The sequence below is a fragment of the Myodes glareolus genome, chromosome 13 (assembly GCF_982192425.1).
Source record: "Myodes glareolus chromosome 13, mMyoGla1.1, whole genome shotgun sequence".
In the NCBI taxonomy this organism is placed as follows: domain Eukaryota; kingdom Metazoa; phylum Chordata; class Mammalia; order Rodentia; family Cricetidae; genus Myodes; species Myodes glareolus.
Window position 1 is genome coordinate 72,076,990 of NC_142038.1, and position 26,244 is coordinate 72,103,233.

A 26,244-nucleotide genomic window follows, 5' to 3' on the forward strand; every position below is an offset into this window, starting at 1 on the left:
CTTTGGTTGGGATATACAAACAGAAGTAAAGAAACAATTGTGCAAAACCCCATATCACATGGCCAAACACCAGCCAACTCTAAAAAGACATAACTTGACTGCCTCCTGTGGACAAGGAGAAAAATACAACTTGGGACTTTTCTAAAAAGCATTTGAAAAGTAAGAAAACTCATATAAACTATATCTAGTTCTGCTTTACATTTTGTTAAAAGTTCTTCAAAGAAGCCAGGCAGTAGTGGCACACTTTTAATCCCAGTACTTGGAAGGCAGAGGCAGGCAGATCTCTGTGAGTTCAAGGTCAGCCTGGTCTATAAGAGCCAGTTTCAGGCTAGACCCAAAGCTACAGAGAAACCCTGTCTCGAAAAACAAAAACAAAAGTTCTGCAAAGGACTGACAGTGAAATCACTCTAGTTTCATACTTGGAGAATCATGTGCACTGCAGCACAACTAAAGGCGGATTTATTAATAGCTTTGAATGTATTAATAGTAGCTTCATTTGCTGCATACAGGTTGGAAAATGCTCCAAGAAAAAATTCTGGACTGACAAGAAAAGTGAGAGCGTAGTAACAGTGGTGCTTTTCCATTCGCTGTAAGGCTAAGGAACAGCACACATTACAGAGGTAAGTAATAGCACAAAGGACAGGAGGCATATGGGTGGTGGCTCAGGAGGCTCCTACATAAAATGAATGACACTATCTCAAGATTTGGAAAATATGTCAAAGATACATATTGTATGCTTAAACAGATAAACACGCCTCTAAAAAGACAAACAAAAACAAGTAAACTAAAAAGGTTAAAAAAACGACAGAGGGCTCAGAGTGAAATTGTTAAATATACTTGACTAAGGTAAAAGGTAACATACGGGAGAAATAAAAAGTTCAATTTATATGGTATTCTTAATGACCAATTTTAAATCAAGACACAGTTAACTTATAAGTCTATGTGTGGAAAAGACAAACCATGCAAATCCTAGGCTTAAAAAAGCTACCTTAGCTACAAAATATTAAAGGAAGCAGGCTTCCAAACAAAGACTATTTCTAGAAATGAAGATCATTTCATAATGACAAAAGGGCAATTTTATCAAAAAGACATAATATATTGCACCTTCAAACAAGCCTTCTTATAATAGAAGAAATTAAAGTAAAAGTAGGTGGGCACATAATCATAGACGCCCATACCCCTTCTCTCAGAACTTTATGAAATAAGCATCTCCAGTCCAAAATAAACTAGTTAGAAGACAGAGGACTAGAGACATCCTACTGATTACAGCAGGATTTATATGTTTCTAAACACTTATCCAAAGCAACCTTCAACAGATCTGAAAGGACTGAAATCATATACTATGTTCTCTGGCCACATGAAAACAAAACCAATGTAACAAGACACTTTCAATTTCAAAGAGTTGGTATGTGAAAACTATCAAAAAGGAAATTAGAATTAATACTATTAGCAAATTACATCCAACATATTGAAGTTTGCATGGGTGAAGTCAGAATAGAAAGATAATGAAAATTTATAGTAGAAACTCAAATATTCAGTTGGTAGAATGCTTGCCTAGCATGCACAAAGCTTTCGTTCAATTTCTAGTACCACAAAAACTCGGGTAGTGGTAGGTGTAGAAAGCTTCGATTTCTACAACTCTCAGGAGATAGAGGCAGAAAGATCAGAAGTTCAATGTTATCCTTGACGATATGGTAAGTTTTAGGTCAGCCTGATCTACATGTTATCATGTCTAAAGAAAATGTTTAATAAGTTGTAAATTAGCATTTAAAGAGATTAATTTAAAAAAGGAGCCTTTATCTAAACTAAACAAGAAGAGAGAGGAGAGGAGGAAAATTTATTAACATTGGGAATGAAAAATAGACATTATCACAGACATTAAAAGAAATGATAAGATATGAATAATTTCATATTAACAATCTGAACAACTTAGACAGACATAGTCTCTGTGGCAGAATAGTACAGTAGCAAAAAACAGGAGATGCTTGCTGGCCAACTTTCATTCAGACTCAGAGGAGAAGAGAGTAAAGAGTGTGCATGCTCACTAGCCTTTTCTCTTCTATGCAGTCTTAAATCCAGCCCACAGAAAGCAATGGCCTAATTCAGAGGAGTCCTCCCACTTCGGTTAATCAAATCTAGAAAACCCTCACAGTTAGGCCCAGATATTTGCTTGTTGTTTCTAAATCCCATCAAGCTGACAATCAAGATTAATCATTGCAAGTATAAAAACTGTTTAAGAAACATGCTTTTACCAAGCAATAGAAAGAGAAAATCCAATGCTGAATTTTCTCCACACAGAAATCTCTATAGACCTGGATTAAGAGATGTGAGCAGTAGCCTGAATCCTATCCAGTCTTGAAAATTCCTACACCAAAGAAATCAGTCCATTACTCCTTTATTCAGCCTTTGTCAAGTTCACAAACATGGATAGAATGCAGTCAGAATGTCACACTGAATAGCTCAGTTCAAGAAAGAATTCTTATTTCCCTCTAAAACCTCCTTGAGCTGGGCTCATGTTTAATATCTTTCTGTTACACTTTTTGTTTTGTGTTCTTTCTTTCTCTCTGCCTTCTCCCTTCCTTTCCTTAGATGAGAGCAGTAAGTAGTAACCTTGTCACTGCACTCTGGCCTGAATACTATCCTGTCTTGAAATTTCCAGTGTGTGTGTGTGTGCGCACACACACACACACACACACACACACACACACACACGCACATAGGTATTAAACCTAGGGCAGGTAAACACTATACGACAGTCATATGTCCAGCCCATTTTTTTTTTTTCATTTTGGTACACTATTCAGTAAGTTATCAGGGTTGGCTTTGAACTTACTCTGCAGCCTAAACAGGCCTTGAAAGTACCATCCTGCGTCTCATACTCTCAGGGATGTGGGATTTAAAATACTCTCATCAGAAGCATCAAAAACTGGTACTTATGTATAAGTGCAGTGAATGGCATAACAGACTTAAAGGAAACGAAAATGATGATGAATATAAATCAGGAAATCTACAATACTCATGGGCTTAAAAGCTAAGATGTCCATTGCTTACAAATTATCTCTAGATTCAATGTCAGCCTAAATGAGGAAAGAGTCCCACATAGGCTTTTTATAACACTGATGAGATTAGTATAAAACTCATGTAAATGCATATAATTCACAGAAAAATACCTGGGGTAGCTTTTAAAAAAAAGTCAGAAGATCTATATTGCCTGATTTCAAGTCAAATAATGAAGAAAAGCTGGAATGTAGTAATAGATAAAGAAAAATCCACCCATAGAGACATTTGAGATGATCAACTAACACATAGAGAAAGGTTTGAATGGTTCATAATTTGAGGGTTCAATCTATCGTAAGTTGAACTGGTTAATTTGGTACCATAGCAAAGCCATATGCCAGTAGTGTGTGATGGAGCATAATCCTCTCAGTTCATGGTCAGGGACCAAGAGAACAAGGAGGGGCAGGGGTCTCCAAGTCCCCTTCAAGCCACACTATTAATGACTATTAGGTCATTTCTACCCAAGGCTCCACCATCTCCCTGAAGTATGAAGACCATATCTATGGGTCTTCAGAAGATATTCAATCTATAGTTAATATGTCAAATGATTTGTTTGCAAAGACTATACGGCAATGAAGAAAATGCGATGGGGACTATTTCTAGCAAGTAGGGTACAGTTAAACTATCTCTGTTTGAAGGAATCCAACCCACACCTAACACCAGACAAGAAAATAGCAAGACAGGTCAAAGATCTAAAAGAAAAAAGGTCAACCATAAAGCTTTTAAAAGGAAAAAAAAACCCTAACATAGTCAAGTTTTATGAATATGGAACAAAGCATTTTATTTTATTATATAAAATTAATAATCATTAAAAGCATGAACTAGATTTTGTAATAATTGCCCTCATTACTTCCAGAATAACAAAATCGAAGTATATTCCTCAAAGGAGTATGAAGTAGTGTAGTAAGCTGGAAATCACTTAGAGCTCACTGGAAAGTTAAGCATACAACTTTTTTTATGCTCCAATCCTTTACATAAGAGAAACAAAATATATCCACAAAATTGCTTTTATAAAGATGTTCACAGTCACTTTATCTGCACTATGCAAAATCTGTAAACCAACCAAAAAGTCAACATCTAAGCAAATTATAGTCTTCATACACTATATAGCTTCTCAGCACTGACAGCAATGTACTACTACGATGGTCAATATTAATAAATCTCAAAAATATCATGCTGAATGAAACTACTCAAACATAAAAAGAAAGTACATTAATCCATGATTTTCAATTACACAAAATTCTAAAATAGGCAAAACTAAGTTATGGCAATAGATATTAAGGTATTGGAAGCTCAGCAGTCAGTAGTTAAGACTACTTTTACAGAGAACCTGAGTTTAGTTCCCAGCACCCACTAGAGGTGGCTTAAAACTGCTTGTAATTTCAGCTCCAGATGATACCTTCTTCTGGCCTTAGAAGGCACCTGAACTCACATGTGAATGTACACACAAACATATACATACATACATACACACACAATTAGATAAAAATAAATCTGAAAAAATAAATTATACAACAGTGACTGCAAAGTGGGTTGAGGTTTGCAAAAAGAATGCATTGTTAAACTTTCTGGAAGGACATAAAAACACCTTTATATCTTGATTTTAAGAAATAATTATAATAAAACCCAGCATACTTTACTGTATATAAATTATGTCTGAAATCTAATAAATATGCTAAATTCAGTTAGCTTTTACCTTAATAGTAAGTTTCAAAAATATTCTGTCAAGATGTGCCCAATGAACATGGTACTCAACTGTACATAAAAGTCTGAGAAGTTGGTGATGGTATAATTTTACATTCACAGATACAAAAACAAACAAAAAACATGCTTACTCCAATACCTGCACAGAAAACTTATAAACTAAGAAAGGTATGTGGAAGATGCTATACAATCCTAGAGTGTGGGCTGGGACTGTAGCTCAGTTGACAGAAAGTTTGCCTAGCATATACAGAACTCTGGGTTCGATCCCTAGCACTGCATGAACTGGGGATGGTGGTGTGCATCTGTAATCTCAGCACTCAAGAAGTAGCAGGATCCAAATTTCAAGAACATCCTCTAATATATAGCAAGTTGGAGGCCAGCCTAAGCTACATGAGACCGCCCTTTAAAAACAAAACAAAACAAACAAAATCCAACCTAGAATATGGCTAACTCCTCCAAGTACTATTGAAAAATTTACCTACCTATTTCTCAATAAGAATAACAACAGAATTTTGGGTAGCTTTAAGTGGGTGAACTTGACCCCTCACACTGCTCAATGCTTAGTGGAACCCAGCTACCAAATTCTAATAACATGTTTGAAGGCAGAAACAGTATCACAGTGACAAAATAACATTCAGAGTTGTAGCGTCAAAATGACATTCCACACATTTCCACACACACCACAGATGGTACTGCCCATAGTTAAGAATACTCTAGGCTAGTACTCTAACCAAAAGCACATGCAAGCAGCATTTAAAAAAAAAAAAAGAATCTAATTAGTAGATTTAATCTTTCTCACCATTCTAATTCTAAAATTGATGATTTACCCAGCATTACCTGCTTAATCTCAAAGGGGAAGAAAATACATACTTTTATTTGCTATGTCTAAGACTGACTCAAGCAAATGAGGAATATTAGTTTTATTGACATTTCTAAATAGAGAAATTAAAGAAAACCAATAAAAAAGAAATTCCACTGGAAATCAAATTACTGAGTGAAATAATATACCTATAAGACTTTCTGAAGGGCCAATGCATGTGTAGCACTGGCTCAAATAGAGAAACACATACATGGTATTCCCAGATAGCAGTACATGGTAAACAACTAAAATCTCCTTGAATAACACATTCTAAACTAAATCAAGCATAAATTACCTTCTCTATGGTTCCTAGTTGGGTAGTACACCTTCAGGAAATTCTAGGAATCTTTAGGTGAAATGGGACCAAGCTGGAAAATTAGGTTGCTGAGGGGCCAGCCTTAAGTCGTAGCCTGCCCTAATTTTTACCCCAGTTTCTGCTTCCTGGTAGGCATCATTTAAAAAACAACAACCATTTATTATGGCACATGGACTAAGTACTCTGCAGTGCCTACCCATTGTAAAGGACTCTAATCCTCTGAAAATGTGAGGAAAAAATCTATTTTCCCTCTCTTTGTTTCTTTAGAGTAGCCTTCTCACAGCACTGAGAAAAGTAACACACACCACGTTCACTGACTAGCATCTTTAATAGTGTTAAGATGGCAATGCTAATTTAATTCCTATCAAAATATTGCATTTTTGGATGAAAATATCAATCTGATTCTAAAATATATAAAAATTTAAGAGATCCATCATAGTCCAAATACTTCAGAGGAAAAAACAGAAAAGATAATAGATCGACATTTCTCAATTTTAAGATTTACTATAAAAGTTACAGTAATGAAGTAATCAAATGCAGCATAAAGACGAATGGAGTAAACCCGACAGGCCAAAAGTAACTTTGACTATCTACCGAGTCTAACAAGGGTGTTGAGAACCTTCAATGGGAAAAAAAAAAAAATTGGCTTTATAATACTGATGCCAGACAACTTGATGCCAACAGCCAGGGAAACAGATCAATTCCTGCTTAGCCATGGTCAGAGAAATTTCTTCCTGAAGCAGATGGGAACAAAAAGAGACCCACAGCCAATGTGCAAAGTGAGAGACCTTGAACATTCAGCCCTAAATGGAGTGTCTCTATCAAATCCCTCCCCTCAGGGATCAGGAAGGAAACCCTGAGAAGAAGAGGTGGAAACAGTGTTAAGACTCAGTGAAATGGAGGACACAAAGGAAACAAGGCCTTCTAAACACAGCAGGACAGACGCATATAGGAATTCACAGAGACTGTGGCAGCATGCTCGGGTCTGTACCAGAAGAGGTCCTAGCACTGAGAGGGGAAGTGAACACATGTCCCAATCCTTAATCCAGAAGCTTGATAGTGAAATATTTTTCTGATAAGTCTCACTGGTGCACCCACTCTTAGGAGCAGACCCCGTACCCAGAAGGAGGTGGCAAACACAAAATGAACTCGATGGTATCTTCAGAGGTTCTTTGTTGGGTGATGCTGTGCCAGGGCTATTTAAAAAAAACAAAACAAAACAAAACAAAAAAAAACCCTTACAGGTCCTCTGCATATATTATGGTTTCCGGCGTTGTGTTTTTATGAGATCCCTAGGTGTGTGAATGTGTATTTCTCTGTTTCTCTGGCTTTTTCTTCTGTTTGCTGTGTCCTATTCCAACTTGTTTGTTTTTGTTTTTATCTTATTTTACTATATCGTTCTTTAGATGCCTGTTCAAATTCTGAGGAAAGACAAAAAGGGTGTGGACTGGATGGGAGGTGAGGTGGGAAGGAACTGGGAGGATTTGGAAGAAGGGAAACCATGATTAGAGTATACTATATGAAAAACCCTATTTTTAATAAAAGAAAGAGGAATGACTTTTTAAAATGATTGATTGATTGATTCTGTTTATATGTGTGCATATAAACACACCATGGCGCTTGGATGGATGCTAGAGGACAACTCGGGGGGAATGAGTTTTCTTCTTTCACCAAGTGGGTCCCAGGTATTGAACTCAGCTCATCAGAAACACACCAGCTGAGCCATCTTCCTAGCTCAGAATGAATTTGATGTGACTTACAAGAAGTCAATCAAATCAAAGATAGGGTAAATATAAGGGCTAAAATGTGTTAACCTTTAAGAAGTTAAACATAGATATAAGTCTTTGTAGAATTGCATTAGATTAGTTTCTTGGTTATGATCCTCAAAGTATAAACAATCAAAAATTAACACAACTAGATGAATGGTCAGTAAGCACATAAAAAACATACTTATCATCTTTAGTCATCAGGAAAATGCAAAGCAAATTTACAAGTGAGATACACTTCATACTCTCTAGGATATTTATGGTTTTAAAATACAGATGATAGTAAGCGGTGCCAAGGACTACCCTGCATTGCAAATAACATGGACAATCACCAGGAAACACATTTTGTCAGCTCCTCAAAATACCAAACACCAAGTTCCATTTGATTCTGAAAGTCTACTAGAGACATACCAAGAAAAAGAAAAATCAAGTACACATGAACTTGTATATGAACGTTCAGAACGACATTCTTAGTTCTCAAAAAGTGCAAACAAATGTCTAAAAGCTGATGTAAGAACAAAGTGCTGTCTGTGCACTCAAAATGGATTATTCCAACAAAACAGAAACGACAGCTGATATATAACATGTATAGACCACAAAACACAATAAGTAAAAGAAGCTGAACATGAAAGGATAACCATCACACAACCCTACTTATATGTGCACCACCACAGCCAGTTCAAAGGGACAAAATTTTAAGAAAAAGCCCCAAAGCTGTTGATTAATTGGTAATAACAGATCATGGCTACTGTTAGGTGTGACAAATATGCTCAAGGGTTTTAGAGTGGTGATTACCTGAACTGTGTGGTGCAAATACTGACAATTACTGAGTTGTACAGTATAAAATGGTGAATCTGCCCCCAGTCCAGTCCATCAATGCCTGAGGCAGGTGGGAGAACTGACCCTGAGGTCATAAAAGCAGGAGATCTGGCCTTGCCTGCCACTAGCCACATCACTCAGGAGAGCAGGCCCTGCACCTCGCGAGGGCAGCACAATAGAGTCAACCCCACTGGTGGAGGTAAGAGTGAGCCAGCCCTAAAGTTGTGAGCACTGGAGAGCTGTCCCTATTGCCCATCTATCATATGCCATCATGGGTTGTGGAGAGATGCCTCCCCCACTCCATTAACTTCTGAGGCTGGTGAGAGAGCTTGTCCTGAGGTCATAAAGTTGGGAGAGGGGTCCCTGCGCCTCATCATTTCCAACACGTGGGAGAGTAGCCCCTACTGCACAACTGGGCAACACAGTAGAGCTGACCCAGAAGGTGTAGGTGTGGGATGAACAGACTCTGAGGACATGAAAGCAGGAGAACTGGTCCCACCCCTTGCTCATCACAGCAAGGGGTAAACTCACCAGGGCTATGTAGGAGAGCGCATACTAGTGGTGAGGACAAGGGAGAGCTGGGGGGTTAACCAACCCTGCAACTGCCCAGTCCCAGAAACAGGGTTATGTGTTGGTCTACCCCAATATCCACCCCATCTGTGATCTGTTTGAACACACGATGGCACTGGTGCTGCAGACCCAAAGCTGCAGGATCTCTATGACATAAGGCAACACAACAGCAGAATAACCAAGAGGAGTTCCAATATTGATAATGTCACAGAAACCAAAGGCCTTGAACCAGACCAATGACTCTTTGCAATGAACACCTGCAAGTAAAGTGATATGGGATGTCCTTTTGTATGCTATGAACGTTTTATTACCATTGGTTAATAAATAAGCTGCTTTGGTCTATGGCAGGGCAGAATAGAGCTGGGTGGGATATCCAAGCAGAGAGCGTGAGGGAGAAAGGCCAAGTAGGAAAGATGCCAGCAGCTGACAGAGGAGTAAGATGCCAGAGCATTAATGGTAAACCAAGGGCACGTGGCAATACATAGACAGAAATGAGTTAATTTATATGTAAGGACTAGCCAATAAGAAGTCGGAGCCCCCAGTCACCACATGGTGGCTCACAACCATCTGTAATAAGATCTGGTGTCCTCATCAGGCAGAACACTGTATATATAATAAATAAACAAACAAAACAAAGAAGTCTGAGCCATCAGTCAAGCAATTATAATCTATTATAATCAATATGAAGTCTATGAGTGATTATTTATAAGTGGCTGCGGGGGCCAGCAGGTGGGAAGAAACCAGCCCAGTGGGACCGGACTGGACAGAGAAAATCTTCTGGCTACAGTAAAATAAAATACAGATAAAAGAACCCTTTTATCCATAAGGGTTTATGAATGACTCACTGTGTCACTATAGCTTCCACGATGAGATTAATTTTTCCCTTCTCTCTTTTTCTTTTCCTTTTTTGTCTTAAATTTTATTTTATTTTATTTTATTTTATTTTGTGGGGGAGGTTGCAAGGCCAGAGGATGAATACAAAGGGATAAAGAAAGGAATGGGATGGACATGCGTGATGTGAAGGACACAAAGAATAAATAAAAAGAAGGGGGAATGGTGACTTTACTGTTCATAAATAAGTATCAACAACCCCCTCAAATCAAAAATTTGTAGGTACTGCGAAGTGCAAACAAAAATAAGCTGAAAACATTAATTGAAAAACCTGAACATCTAATTTGGGCAAGAAACACTTGGGAAACTTAACTGTCATTTCAATTAAGGAAAGCCGCCTACAATCTTATGACAATAAATGCTATTTGTTGTTAACTAGCACTTACCTATCATTTTGGAAAGTCCTCTAAAAGCTAATACTTAATACTGATAATCCTATATAACAAGCAATTCATGCTTTTTAAAATCACTAAAGTGTGAGCCAAGTAGCTGTATGAGAGTCTAAAACAAAGCATTAAGGAATACTCACAATACAGTGAGTTAAGTGAGAATGCTACAACATGAGTAGTATTAGTCTAAATTACAGAAAAAGCACACATAAAATAAGATAGATACAACATTTCAAGAAATGCTTCTGAGATCCTGAAAGCTCACAGAAATAAATTTAAAGCTATGCAATTTTAAGTAAGCAACTTTCTTAGGAAAAGCTTACCATTAAGCTAACCTTAATGAACACACTTTCAAAGAAAAAAATTGCAATGTTAAAGTCTTAAACTATATAAACACCATGTGCCCCCCAGGAGAACCTTACCCAGAACACTCAATGTAGCAACAGAGTGTTAACAACAAAACCTTCAAGAGCAGAAATGGTTCCTAAAGGCTCATAGACCACTCCAAGATGTTTCAGCTTTTTTTCCCCCACATCACACCAATCTTCAGTTTAATCACAAGTCACTAATGGTCAACTGCTAAAAAGTAACCTAAGATGCTGACATGGACCATCTGTCTGTGTCCATGTCACAGTTCTGAGAAAGACAGAAAACGTTAGAACACAAATCCAGCTCTACTTCAAAATGAAAACTAGCTTTTAGATGATTACCTTCCAAGAAAATGGAAACCTTGCTCTGTTCTTCTCATCGCTACACCTAACATAGCTTTCCCTTTTCATTCAATCTGTCAAGCCCAAGCCACTCAATTTTTAAAACTGTAATTATTTGTTCATTCATTCACTGGGGGGAGGGGCATGCTCTGGTGCTCCTGTGGAGGTCAGAGGACAAACTGCAGGAATAGGTTCTCTCCTTCTATTGTGTGGGTCCAGGGAATTAAACTCAGGCTATCAGGTATGATTGCAGGCACAGTTACCTATTAAGCCATCTCCTTGTCTTGAAAAAATTAATAATGAACATTCATTTTTACTGTCAATTCTATTTTTAATATTTAAAAGGATAAAAATCAAAACCACAGCCAAAAATTTAATTACAAAAAGAATCACACATTATACTAGAAACTAAACATGCTTAACAACACAGAGAGGGGTAAATTATACAATGAAATGTATAAAGAAGCATTTAATGTCTTGGGAAGTGTATAGATTAGATCATTAAATTAAAAAGTAGGCTACCAAAGACAATAAAATGAATTTTGTTAAGTCACAACAGAAGCTGAGAGTGGTAGTATAATATGCCTACAGCACTCAGTAGGTGACGGCAGGACGACCAGAAGCTTAAAGCCACTATACTTATATAGGTTAAAGGCTAATCTGGGCTACATTTGACTCATTGAAGATTTTAAAATAGCAAGTATTCAATACTAACTTGCCAAATCAATGTTAATTATTTTATTCAGCTATCTCAAGAGGTCAGGAACTAATAACACTAAAGGAAACTTGTTCAACATACAATGCATTTAACTACTTTTATATTACTTCAACACTGATTTATAACTTTCAATTTTTCTTCAAACAGGATCAGTTTACTTTTTATATATAAAGAATTGTGTGCTTGCCTCTTTAAGACAGTGGTCACTTTCAAGTAGCCAGATCCTACAGACTGCAGAGATCAGGCCATTCTTCCCTTGCAGGCTCGTCCTAACTGAGAATTAAGGAAGCTCTTTGTCCTGTATCCTAACAGCAGCCCCCGATTTATGTTACTAACCAGGTTCTGACTCTTCCATGATCCTGTTCACATACTCTATGTTGAACCAAATCATGTGATGTGAAATTTCCCGCCAGACCCTACAAAACTTACATTAAAAAGTCTGATACTTCACCCTCTCTTCCCTCCTATCTTCTCTTGTTCTTTATGAAGCTCCTTGCCAGGCTTTCAGATGGAGCTGCTGTTTTCATTTAAGACCCTCATCATGTTTTGGCCTTTCTCATATATTGTGCCATTTAATGTTTAATGCTTTGCCTCCCACCATGAGGCCGCATCACAGCCTGGAGGCCCTTTCTCCAAATAATCCTCATTCCTGAAAGGAATCATGTATTAGCTTTCTCTTTTCCTGGACCGACTGCTGTTGTTTTATCATTATTTCTTTATTATTATATTTAACATATAACAGATGCAAAATAAAATTCTGGTGGACTTTAGAATCCTGGTGTATCTTTGTATTTTTAATTTAAAACACAGTAGAGTCTAATAAGATACCCTCATTCTCCATAGGACTAGAGGTGTTTAGTAGAGTAGAACTATGACTTTGCAGCTTATATATGGGGACCCAAAATGACAAAGAAAATACGAAGAAATGCTTAAATGACTTTTATAGCATCATTATTTATTTATCCTTACTTTTGTTGCTGTTTCTTCATTCTTTGTTGTGGGAGTAACTTCCGCTGCCTCAACCAAGCCGGCCCCTTCATGTTACAATTCTTATCCTTTGGAAAGTTCTCTTCCTCCTCTCCATGCTATCACTCCCAAACAAACTATTCTAAAATAACTTGAACAAGTCAGTTGGGGGAAAATAAGCTACTACAATCCCTAATATTAATAGGACCCTAAGTTTTATTCTAAAATAAATCTGAATACCTACAACAGAATGTGCTGGGATAATTTGTGGTATAAGATGTTTTTCAAAAAAGATTAACTTTTTGAAATTAAAAAATTAGTATTTTGCATTTTAATACTGGTAGACAGTATTTGTAGGTGGAATTCCTCTGCGTGGACTTTATCCCATTGCTACAGTTAGTAAAGGGAGAAAAGGCGGGTATGGATCCCTACTCTGGAATCCCAGTTTCTCTCCCCTCCCACAGGTGGGCATCTTAAAGGACACTGAATGATAAAGCAGTGTAAGGGCGAAAGATAGATGGCTTCAGGATGCAGCTTCCAGGTGAAGGGTGCCATATATGAGGGGTGAAACTTTTGAGATGATGTAGCTGTTTCAGGACGCCTGTAAGTAACTCCTCACCTCAGCGTGTAAGCAAGACCTTTAAGCTCATTAGTCTCAACAAGCTGGACTTTGGTGACCACTGTACTTTGGTCTGTGGTTAGTACCCAACTGGAGTAGACAGATACTTGTGTCTCCCCAGAAAAATTCAACACAGACAAGTTACATACACTGACTTTCACACTGGATACCTGAAGACATAAATACATAATGAAGGAAAGGCATGTAAAACTCTATTGGGGCTGGTGAGATGGCTTGGGTGTTAAAGATGCTTGCCATGGAAACATGGAGACCGGAATTCGTCCTCAGACTTGGTAGAAAGGTGGAAGAAGGGGCCAACTCTATAAAGTCCTCCTCTGTTCTCCACAGGCATGCTGTGTCATGTGTTCATACATACACATACATACTAAATAAATTTAAAAATAAATCTTACAAGAAATCAGGATTTAATATTTCTAAAATTTGCAATAAAGTCAAATGAGACTAAAATGAAAGCCTAGAGTTCTGGTTCTTAACCTGTGAGTCGTAACCTCTTCTTAACCTGTGAGTCAAACAACCCTTTCACATGAGTTGCATATCAGATATCCTGTGTATCAGATATTTGCATTATGATTCATAATAGTAGCAAAATTCCAGCTACAAAGTAGCAACAAAATAATTTTAAAGTGAATGGGGGTAAGGTTACCACATGAGGAACTGTATTAAAGGGTTGCAGCATTATTGAAGTTGAGAACCACTGACCTAGTTTAGTGGTCAGCACTTCAAACTAACTCTGAGCCATTCAAACTGAAACAATGCTATTTCCATTATGATGGCAAAGATAAACTATTAAGCATTTACTTAATAGTAGAATTTATAAAAATCCATCCATAAAACATTACAAAGTAAGTGCTATACCATTTCAACCTACTGGAATAATTGATGAATGAGGTTTAAAGGACACCTCCAAATTTAAAAGTTTACCAGATTCACGAATCAAGCTCACACCTGTACATGTACTTATTTATTACCCCATGTGCTGCAATGAGTTCTCTCCATGAAATAATCTGACAGACTATGTTATATAATGTCAGTAGAGTAAAAAAGTTGGTCAGAAGCTTATAAACCATTCTTAAATGAGTAACTATTAAACACAGCTACTAAGTGTGTTTTTAAAAAATATGGTAAGACCTGTTCATAGTCATATTCTTGATGAAATATCATATTCCATTTTGACATTTACCCAGATTTACGTACATATAGACAAAAAACAAAGGGTAGTGGGTTTTCTAGTGCTAGGGAAAAAGAAAGTAACTTCTCTGATGAGCCAGCTTTACCACATTTTTAAGTATATATTAGAATCTGAAAAATTGAAGCCATTGTGCTAAGTCAAATAAGCTAGTAGTGAAAGAGAGAATAATAATTCCACTTACATGTGTAGCTGAGTAGTCTAATTTATAGAAGCAGAATGGCATAAGGTTTACAAGGGGCTTAGGAAATGGAGAGACGGAGAATTGTTTAATCAGAACAGTGTTTTAGTAAAGATGTAAAAGTATGCAAGATCTTTCAAAAATGTGAAGATGTTCAATACTAATTACCTACACACTTAAAATCGTTCAGATGGTATTTTAAAAAGGTTTTGAGAATGAAATACTAATAGATCGTCAAGAGCCAGGATGCATCTCACCGACAGACTACGTGCGGCTCTCAATGTAATCCACAGAACTAACAATAATAACTAACATACTAAGATATATGCCAGAGTAAGTCTTTTTGTGTTGCCCAATAAAATAGTCAGAAGCCACAAGTGAATATTAAAATTTCTGTTCACATAAAAGTTGAGAATTTCCTCCCTTATACTAGCTAGCTTCATTTCTGAACTAAACAACACATGTAACAGACACAAAATATTTTCACACTCATAGCAAATCTACTAGGACAGGTTCACAGTATGCATCAATGACATGAATACATATGATTCAATTCAAATTTGAATGTGATAAAGGTGACATTTCAAATCAGTAAGTTCAGAATTATTGAGTAAACAGCATTGACTAGTTATAAGGACCAAAGAAATAAAACTAAATATGCGATAACAACTTTCCCAGCCCTCTGAGAAAGTGTCTCACTATATACTATATACCCAAACCTGGTTCAACCTTGCTATCTAGGCAAAGCTGACTGTGAACTCCTGGCTTCACTGAGATTGTAAGGATGCACCATTACCATGGCTAATCTCCACTTCAGCTCTAATTTAGAGACTTGGGAATAAACGTAAATCAAATTTATTAATTTTTTGAGAGGTAAGATTCATTCAGTCTCACAGTATCAGAGAGGTCAGTTCATCAAGACAGGGAAACCATGGTAGAACAGGGAAGTTCACTATACCGAGTCAGAAAGAAACACTAGATAAGTGTGGAAGGCCCTGGGTTCAATCAATACCCAGCACCATAAAAAAATGTCAGACATATTTAAAAATTTTAAACCTAAAAAGTACAATGTGAAAATACTAAAAGTATTAGCATGCAATTCTAATTAAAAAGGGGCTTCATAGCCATGTTGGCTACAATCCCTGAGTTTAGAAGCTGAGACAGAAGGATCCAAGTCAAAGGCTAGCCTGAGCTACACAGTGAGTTAAAAATAAAACTAAAAGAAACAAAACAGAGAATTCTAATGAGAATATAAACAGAAAAAAACAATAATGGAAGCCTTATTTAAAAGAAAATTAAAGTTTTCAAATGTAAAAGCAAAGCAAACAAACAAGTATACTTTAAGGCTGCCTTCTGACTGGGAGAAGATCTTCACCAACCCCTCATCAGACAAAGGTCTGATCTCCAGAATATACAAAGAACTCAAGAAACTAGACACTAAAACTCTAATTAACCCAATTAAAAAATGGGGTACTGATCTGAACAGAGAATTCACAACAGATGAACTTCGAATGGCCAGAAGACACTTAAGGTCATGCTCAACCTCCTTAGCGATCAGGGAAATGCAAATCAAAACAACTTTGAGATACCATCTTACACCTGTCAGAATAGCTAAAGTTAAAAACACCAATGATAGCCTATGCTGGAGAGGATGTGGAATGAGGGGAACACTCACCCATTGTTGGTGGGAATGCAAACTTGTGCAGCCACTTTGGAAATCAGTGTGGCGGTTTCTCAGGAAACTGGGAGTCAACCTCCCTCAGGACCCAGCAATTCCTCTCTTGGGAATATACCCTAGAGATGCCCAAACATACTACAAAAGCATTTGTTCAACTATGTTCATAGCAGCACTATTTGTAATAGCCAGAACCTGGAAACAGCCTAGGTGCCCCTCAATAGAAGAATGGTTAAAGAAGGTGTGGAACATATACACATTAGAGTTTTACTCAGCGGTAAAAAATAATGACATCTTGAATTTTGCATGCAAATGGATGGAAATAGAAAACGCTTTACTGAGTGAGGTAAGCCAGACCCAAAAAGAGGAACACGGTATGTATTCACTCATAAGTGGATTCTAACCATAGTTAAAGGTCTTTGAGCCTATTATTCGTGATCCTAGAGAAGCTAAATAAGAAGACGAACCTGATGAAGATTATTTACCTATCCGCCAGGAAGTAGGAAATAGTCAAGAGTCCCAGGTAACCTTGGGTGCATGGCGGGGGGGGTGGGAGGGTTGTTGGAAGGGGAGAGGGTTAGAGAGAAGGGAGTAGGGGAGGAATGGAGAAAGCTCTGTTGACCGGGATGGGGGGAAGGGAGGAAGGATGAATGTGGGATCAGGGAAGAATATATTTCAACTAAGGGAGTCATATTAGAGTTTACAGGAAACTTGATTATATATGGGATCCCAGGTCCAAGGAGAGATCCCCAGATTGTTCTCTGGACAGAGGAGGGGGTGCCTGAACCGGCCTTGGCCCGTGACCATACTGATGAATATTTTGCTTATCACCATAGATCCCTCATCTGGCGTTGGATGACGATACAGATGGAGGCCCGCGTTGGAGCACGGAACTGAGCCCCCCAAGATCCAAATGGAAGGAAGAAAATGACGAAGGACTGCGAGGGATACTATCACCCACTGATACAAGGGGTCGGATCTAATGAGAGTTTACCAAGGCCAAATGGACCGTGACTGAACGAGCATGTGATCCAACCAGATTCTCTGAATGTGGCCGGATTTTCTGAATGTGGCTGGCCTGCAGTCTTACTGAGAAGCCATTGACAATGACACTGGGACTGGTTTCCTCTGCATATACTGGATTTTTGGGATCCAATCTGTTTGGATGCTCACCTTCCTGGACCTGGAGGGAGGGGGGAGGAACTTGGACTTCCCACAGGGCAGGAGACCCTGACTGCCCTTGGGGACAAAGAGGGAGGAGAAGAGGGAGGGGGGAGTGGGAGGGCGTTGGGAGGAGGGGCGTAAATGGAAACTCTTTATAATTTAATAAAATTACTTTCAAAAAAAAAAAAAGACAGAAAAACAGAAAAGAAAATGAGAGAAATGGTTTCTATTTCTTTAATTAATTGTAAAGTATGTGGGAAAAAGAAAAACTGAGACGTGACAAGTGATGAGAAGTCAGGCTAATCATTTCCTATTTACACTTTTAGGAATGACTAAAAAAATGAAGAAATATTATTATTAATAAAATGCTACTGACTCTTGGGCTTTACAAGAGCCCAAATGGTAAAAACCTTCCTAGCCTGATAGAGGTGATATAGGCATAAATAAAACACAGTAGGCAAAAGTGACAGTTGGCAGAGCAGAAAGAGGTAAGGCAGACACGAGCTTATCACGCTGCTCTCTACCTTTGTGTATGCCTCAGTATTTCTAGTAAATTTTTTTTCCCAGATACGGGTATTTTTTTAACCCAACCAAGTATTTCCAAAACTTCACTTACACAATAATTTAAATAAAAGGAAATCCTAAGAAACACTGAAGCAAAGGCCTGAAAATGACCTGAGTATTTATTGGAAAGTGGTTGAATAAATTATGATTCATTTATGTTAAATGTTGTTATGTTAAATTATTAAATATTATTATGTTAAATTATGTTAAAAGATTTTAGGATATAATGGCATATTCCAGCATTCCTAAGGAGAAATGGGAGGTGGAGATGGGATTATCACTTGGAATCTTGCAGGCCAGATAACCTGAAGTGAGCAATACAGCAACAAAAACAAGAAAAGACCATGCCTTGAGAAAGCGGAAAGTGGGAACTGAGGCTGGCCGGCTGTTTTCTGATCTCCATATGCGCATTTTGGCAAGAGTGTGTATAATCCACTCACACACAAATGTGCACAAAATAATTAAAATTCTAAAAATGGTATTTAGGAAAGGATAAAAGAATCATTAAGCCATATAAACGCATTTTGTGCCCAGGTGCAGGGGCAGATGCAATCTTATATAAAAATATTAGAGGAGCCTAGAGTTGATGGATCAGTCCTTAAGAGTACATACTGCTCTTGCAGAAGAACCAAGTTCAATTTCTAGCACCATCTCAGATGGCTCAAAACCACATGTAACTCAAGTTCCAGGAGATCTAACACAATCTGTCCACTGTAGTCATCTATTTTCACAGGTGTACGCTCACATACACACACACACACTAAAAATAAATGTTTGCAAATGTTAGAATACAGAGCTTTTAAAAATGGAAATGGTGATATTCAGTATACCTGGAGATAGTGACTAGAAAGAACAACAGAGTAGGTAAGAATCGAGTTGAAAAAAACTGGCAAAATCTATTTTATAAAACTGTCAAAGAAGAATTTCAAGAAAAGTTTGGCAGCAAGTAGAGCAAGATAGACTATTTCAACACCTCGTGTCTTTTGTTTTCTTTTTTGCGTACTTTCTGGACATTAAAAAAAAAAATTACAAGCACTATGATTAGTACCTCATTTCCTGACTCTAGTGATCTCTTCTTCCGTGGTCCAATAGCTGCAAGAGCTGTGAGATTAGCATCTCTGTACTGGATCTGGGCGAGCTCCAATTGCTGCATCTAGAAGATGGGGGAGAAAAGAAAGTCCATGTTTACACAGATGTTGAGGGAAAAAGAAAGTATCATTAAACCAATTTCTGTATTTATTCCCAAATAAAATTACATAATAAAATGAATACTGACTCCCTAGTAGCCAAGGGCACATTCCTGATGTCTTCGCTTCACTAACTCCTAGTCCCTCATCTTTACAAAGAAGAGACAAAGTTCAGGGAAGAGGAAGTGTAGACAGAAGAAGAAAAGGAAATCAAACAGTGCTTGTACATTACAGAGCACAGTTCTAGAATGTTGTATGATTTACAAACCACTCTCATAACTTTCACAAATACACTGAAAGGGTATTCACTGACTGTGAATACAGTCAAACAAAAAAAATTACACAGTGAGGGTGGAAGAGATTAGGGCAATTTCATAGAAATTACCCAAAAAAGAGGTAAAACCAGTACTCAGAGAGAAATGTTCTCACTACAAACACTTACAAATAAGACTCATGGATTTACTCTGTATTTGTCTTCATGGTAAAAATCTTGAGTGATGTAGTTTAGTTCAGAATGGCCAATACTACAAGGTACAAATTTTCAGTCTTCAGGCAACAGTACAGAAGGGAACCACAAATTATGTCTTATGAAAAAGGATTTCATCAAAGTGATTATATATAAAAATAGTTATGTATTTTTATAAAGACAAAGTAAAAACAAAATACCACTGCATAAGCCCCTCAGTTTTTCTAGAAGAGGAAAAATGTTCAATTCTCAAGAAAATCTTACTGCTATATAAGGCAAAAATGTTGTTGAGACTGAATGATAGTCACACTCCAACAGAATCAAGACAGCTCACTGAGAAAAACTTACACTAGAAATATTCTTGGCAGGGGCGGGGATAATCAAAGTCAAACACATTGTAAAAGAAGGAAGACAACACATGAAGCATCTATGAGGAACGGGTCCTCATCAAACACCAATCAGCTCTCACCTCCATCTTAGATTTCCTAGCTTTCAGAGCTGTGGAAAATAAAATCCTATGGAATATAAGCTACTCACTAAGGAGTTTTTGATATAGCAGCATAAATATATTTAGACAACAATTAATCCCAGTACATACACTAAGAATTATATTCTATTTGCTCCAAAAATCACAGGACCGAAATCCTTTTTAAGCAGTGGGCTTTCTTATAAATACGTTGTTTGGTAAGGATTTTCAGAAGTTGTAAAATATGTAAAATCTTTTGTTGCTGATGACTTTTTAATAAAAACTATACTCAAGAGTCTGATGCCGGCACAATCCAAAACTTTTTCTATGTATCAAAAACAAAAAAGATTTTAGCTAATCTACAGCACAAATCAAATAAAAATATATTTTAAAGGTCTTCCCTATAAAGAGATATGGTATCTTAAAGACAGTCATATCAAATGAGGACCCCCCTCTTATCCATTCAAAGAAAAGTTTTTAACCGGACTATGTAAATAATCCTTTACACATACTATTCTAGAAAAATTTCAAAGTAAAACCAAGCTAATAAAAATACCTAAAAACTGATCATAAAAACACCTTCTCAAAACCAATATAGTTTAGCCAGTACAAAGCAAAGAAACCAGACACTTACAGCTGGAACAAGAGGAAGTTCTGACCATTAATATAGATTTGATAGAACTGTAGTTGAAATCGATGACAGCATAAAGCTCAAAAAAGAAGTTCAAGAGGACTGCATAATTATCAATGCAGAAAAGTTAAATTATACATGAAAACAGCAGCAGCACCTCCGCCCCCCGCGCCACACCCACACCCACACACACACACACACACACACACACCAGAAATCATGGCCAGCAGGCAAGATGGCTTGTGAATGGGTAAGATGCCTGCTGTGCCTGATGACCTGAGGTTCAATCCTTAGGACCCACATGGTTAAAAAAGAGAACCAGCTTCCCAAGTTGTCTTCTGACCTCCACATGTGAGCTGTGGCTTGAAAGTATGTACACACACACACATACTCATATACAAAGAAATGTAAGACAAAACAAACCAAAAACAAAATTGAAGCACGATTAATAAAAACTCAGAGAGAAATTGGGGTTCAACCTGAAGATCTGAAAAGCAAAGCAGGCAGACACTGGCTCATACCTTAACCTCAACCCAAAATGGTAATCTTGCCTTCAGAAATCTCAGAATGAGACTGAGACTGAGACTGAGAGCTGTCTCCTCCCATTTTATAATCCTCTTTAGGGTGTGGATTAAAGGTGTGCACCACTGGGATTAAAGGCATGCACCACCCAGTATCTATAGCAACTAGTGGGACAACTGATATTAAAAGTGTGTGTATACATTGCCTGGCTGTAAGGCTAACCAGTGTGGCTGTTTTACTCTCTGATCATCAAGCAAGCTTTATTTATTAAAATACAAATGAAATGCCACTATACAAAATCTCCCTGATTCTAATGAATGCATTCAGCAAAAGTACAAGATCCAAAGTTCTCACAAACAATAATAATCATCTACCCAAGCACCAGAGAGAAACAGGTGAAAGCAGACACACGGAAATGAAATAAAATACTGGGGGATAAATCAAGCCACAAAATAATCACTCAAGAAAAACAAATGAAGAGACATACTGTGTTCATGAATTGCTAAATTGGACTTGATAAAAGATATTGAAAGCTGAGGTTATAGCTCAAAGGCAGAGCACCTATCCAGTATGTATGAGGCCCTGAGTTTAAACCCTAGAACCCAACTTCCCTACTTTAAACGCCAAAAGTTTTCTGCAAATTGACTCAAGGACCTAACATAATTCCAGTAAGTATTCCTGGTGAATAGGAACAAACTGATTTCAAGGTTTATATGGGAAAGAGTTACAATTCAGGAGAGGGCACTTGCCCAGCATACATGGGAATTACTCAGCACTGTGAAAGTAAGTACAGCTATGGTGCTCACCAGTGCCCCAGGAGAGCCCCTGGAAGGTGGGTGCTAGGTAAAGGACAATAAAGGACTAGAAATTCTGTCAAAAGCTGTACATCTGCCTTCCAAGTTTACTCATCCACTTCCGCCTGGGGAATGTCCAATCCCCTGCTTTTAAATAAAGGACTTCTCTTTCATTACACACAAACAAAATCTACTCTTACCACTTGAATGTCTAACATTCAAGAAATGGAGGAGTAAGTGGACATTCATTTATAAAGTTTAAAAAATTCAACCTGGACTTGAACTTCAAACATTATAAAAAAAAATTAACTCAAGGTATAAAAAGCATAAATGTCCATAAAAAGCACACGAGTTGGGAGTCTCACAAAGACTTCTTAGATATGGCATATCTAGCCATAAAAACAATGACAAACTGATCTTCATCAAAATTAAAATCTTCTGAACTGTGACAAATACACTTAAGAAAATGAAATATTAGTTTTTATGTCAACTTGACAGAAGCTGGAGTCATTTAATGCCGCCACCAGATTGGACTGTGGTGCATTTCCTTAACTGGTGATTAATGTGGAGAGCACAGGTAAACATTGGGTGGTGCCATCCCTGGTCTGGTGGTCCTGGGTTCAAAAAAAAGTTGGTTGAATAAGTCATGAAGAGCAAGTCAGTATGTAGTGATCCTTCTCAGTCTCTGGTTCAGTTCCTACATCCAGTTTCCTGTCCTGAGCTTCAACCTCAAATTCCATACATGATTGTAAACCTCCCAAGCTGCTGCTTATGGTCATGATCTTAATAACAGCAATGAAAACCCTAAGACAGAAATTAGTTATTAGGCCATAAGGTATTGCTATGACAGAGCTGACCTTGTGTTTTAGGGAAGACTATGGAACTTTGGGCTGAAGAAAACAATGAAGTGTAATAGGATGTTGTAGCAGTTTGGAAGGTAAGAATGCAGAGAGCGCTGCAGACGATGGAGGCTTGGCTTGTGGAATTTCAGAGGAAAGTGAAGACTTTGCTGGACACATTTATGTGCCATTCTGAAATAATCTGTAGTTCTGGTCATCTGGCACTGAAGAATGAGCCATGATTAACAAGAGACCAGCATCACTGAAGTGAAATCTTTGCTTTAGAAATGAGTAGTGATTAACAAAAGACTAGCACTATTGAAGATTAAATCTGGGAGTGTTTACTCATACATACTGGGGGCTGAGGCTGTATCTCCTGCTGGCAGCCAAACTTGGTAATGTGTATGAATCACTAAGATGGTCCAGGTGTAGTAGCCTCCCATGCCTTTAATCCCAGCACTGGAGAGAGAGGAGCAGATGGAGCTCTGTGATTTCGAGGCCAACCTGATACACAAGTTGCTAATCTACAGTCATTTCCAGGAAAGTCAGAACTACATTGAGAGACCCTGTCTCAGAAAACACACACACACACACACACACACACACACACACACACACACACACGGGGGGGGGGGAAGGAAGAAAGTAGGAGAGGGAGGGATGGGAGAAGAGAGAGAATATTACTCGAATGGTACTGGTTTTGAAAGCATGAAGGGGTCATGGAGAGTAGCTAAGGATTATAAGGCTTGGTACTATGTGGCAGGGCTAGAGTTTTGAAGAGGCTACTACAGAAGGTAAAGCCCAGCTACAGATTCCCCAGCATTCTGGAGATGCCAGTAACATGGGGCAATCAGCAAGGACAACAGCAGCTGTGGAGTGGAGCTGCTCTGAGCCCATAAGAGAAGCTGCATATGCTATTAACGGCAGAATCAGAGAGGTATGAATACCAGACATTTGACAGTGAGTCATTAGCCTGGTTAGAGTTTAGTCTAGCTTTAATTTGACTGTGACTGTGCCCTGGTTCTTCCTTCTTGGAATAAGAAGGGATGTAACTATTTTTGTTGTTGTTTATTTTATAGGCACCCACAGTTGAGAGACTCTGAACTTTTAGAGAGATTTTGGGATTTTAGAGACTTGGATATTCAGAGAACACTGTATGTTTTGGAAAGATGTTCAATATTTTAGAGAACCTCTGGACATTTGGGAAGTCTTTGGATACTTTGGAGAAGTTTTGAACTTTGAAAGAGATTTTGGGTATTTTAAAGAGAACTTTAAAGTGTTTGAATTTTTAAAAACTTTGAAACTTTCAAACCTTGGAATACACTTTATATTGTGATATTAATATGACATCTTGGGGACAAGTCAGAAAAGGTTATGGTTTAAGAGTGTCGACTTGTGTGTCAAGCTGACAAGGAGTTAAGTATGCTTGCTAGTTTTATGTCAGTTTGACAGAAGCTTTAGCTATTGTGGAAAAGGGGCCTTAATTCAGAAAAGTCCACTGGAATGGACTGTGGGGAAACCTGTGGTGCGTTTTCTTAATTGATGATTGATATGGGAAGGCCTAACTCACTGTGGTGGTGCCACCTGGGCTGCTGATCTTGGATGCTCTAAGAAAGCTAACAGAGCAAGCCAGTAAGAAAGCAGTGATCGTCCACAGCATCTAATTCAATTCCAGTCTCAACTTCCTTCATGACAGACTGAGACTGCGACATGTAAACTGAAAACCTTTTATCCCCAACCTACTTTTGTCTTGGTGTTTTATAACAGCAATAAAAACCTTAAGACAATTAATTATATATTAATTTTTAAATATTAAAGCTACTTTACATTTCTTGAGTTGATACTATGTTGTGGTGGTCTACCATTCTTTTCTATATGTTGTTAGACTTGACTAACTATTATTATTCTATTGATGTCTCCATGGGAGATACTGGATGTCTTGTTCTGAAATATCCTTGTTTTGAATATTAAGTTTATGCTTTCTTGATAAATAAATTGGAGATATTACTTTTTAGATTTTTTAAAGAAATAGTATAAAAGTGGTATCAAATCTTGTATAGATAGAATTTACATAGTAAAATGATCTGCACTTATAAATACTAATTCAATTTACTTAACTATAAAACACTTGAGGACTCACGTTCAATTCCCAGCACCCATATGACAACTCACAGCTATCTGTAATTCCAAGATCTGACTACATCACAGACATACATGCAGGCAAAACACCAATTCACATAAAATAAAATGATTAAAAAAGAATATGCTTTTAAAAACACCGAATAAAACATTAATTAAATACACATTGGTACAGTTCAAATATGAAACTTTCCTCAAGAGGCTAAGGTATTGACAAGATAGGCCTCAGCTTTTGGCACTAGGTTGGAAGGATTTGGAAACTTTATGAAGGTGGAACCTAACTCTAGTAAGTTAGCTTGTTTTTTGAGGCTAATCTTGTCCTGAACTTCTCCCTTTTCTCTGATTTCAGTTTTGCATGGCTAAGCAGCCTGTACCACATACTGCCATTATGATGTTCTTCTTGCTAGGGGTCTAGAACCAACAGATCTTCTATATACTGGAACCTAAATTCAAAGACCAAAATATTATTCCTTTCCTACATTGTTTTGCTAAGGCATTTGGTTAAAGCAAAAAGAAGTCAGACTACAACAGATACAGTCACCCTCACTTAAACATAATACTTCTAAACTGTTCAGGATAAAAACATGCCATAGTTATCCTAGTTTGTCCTAAATAGCAATCCATTCATCTGCCCCATCCTCCCCCATAGTTCTTCATCCACATACTCCTGCCTCTCCTTTACTTTTCTTTGTGTCTGGGGGGGGGGGGTTTAAATAAAATATCCAGGGTTAGTCTGAGCCTAATGCTAAGACTGATGGTATAACATTACCTGAACTGTTCCTTAGGCTCATGGTTCTAAGCCTTTACAGCTCCATCTTTCCCTAAGTTATGACTGCCTGTTATAAACAACACACTATGATACATTTAAGTACAAAAGAACAAAAGTTCAAAGTGAAGCAACACACCTGAGCGCTGGATCCATATGGAACTCACAACTCCTCACTGCTAGCTCACAGCTATTTCTTTTATGAAATGTACCTACCTCTTCCAACAAGAAACCACTATGTCTAATATACATAGACATC

General features: G+C 37.7%; 1 protein-coding gene across 1 annotated transcript in view; it reads right to left on the bottom strand.

The window, feature by feature from the left end:
• Positions 1 to 26,244, bottom strand: part of Taf4b (TATA-box binding protein associated factor 4b) — a 107,264-nt gene that overhangs the window by 15,304 nt on the left and 65,716 nt on the right. Inside the window, exon 14 of the mRNA XM_048447920.3 lies at positions 19,224 to 19,328. Within this exon, the coding sequence (XP_048303877.1) occupies positions 19,224 to 19,328 (105 nt within the window). The remainder of the gene's footprint in view (positions 1 to 19,223; positions 19,329 to 26,244) is intronic.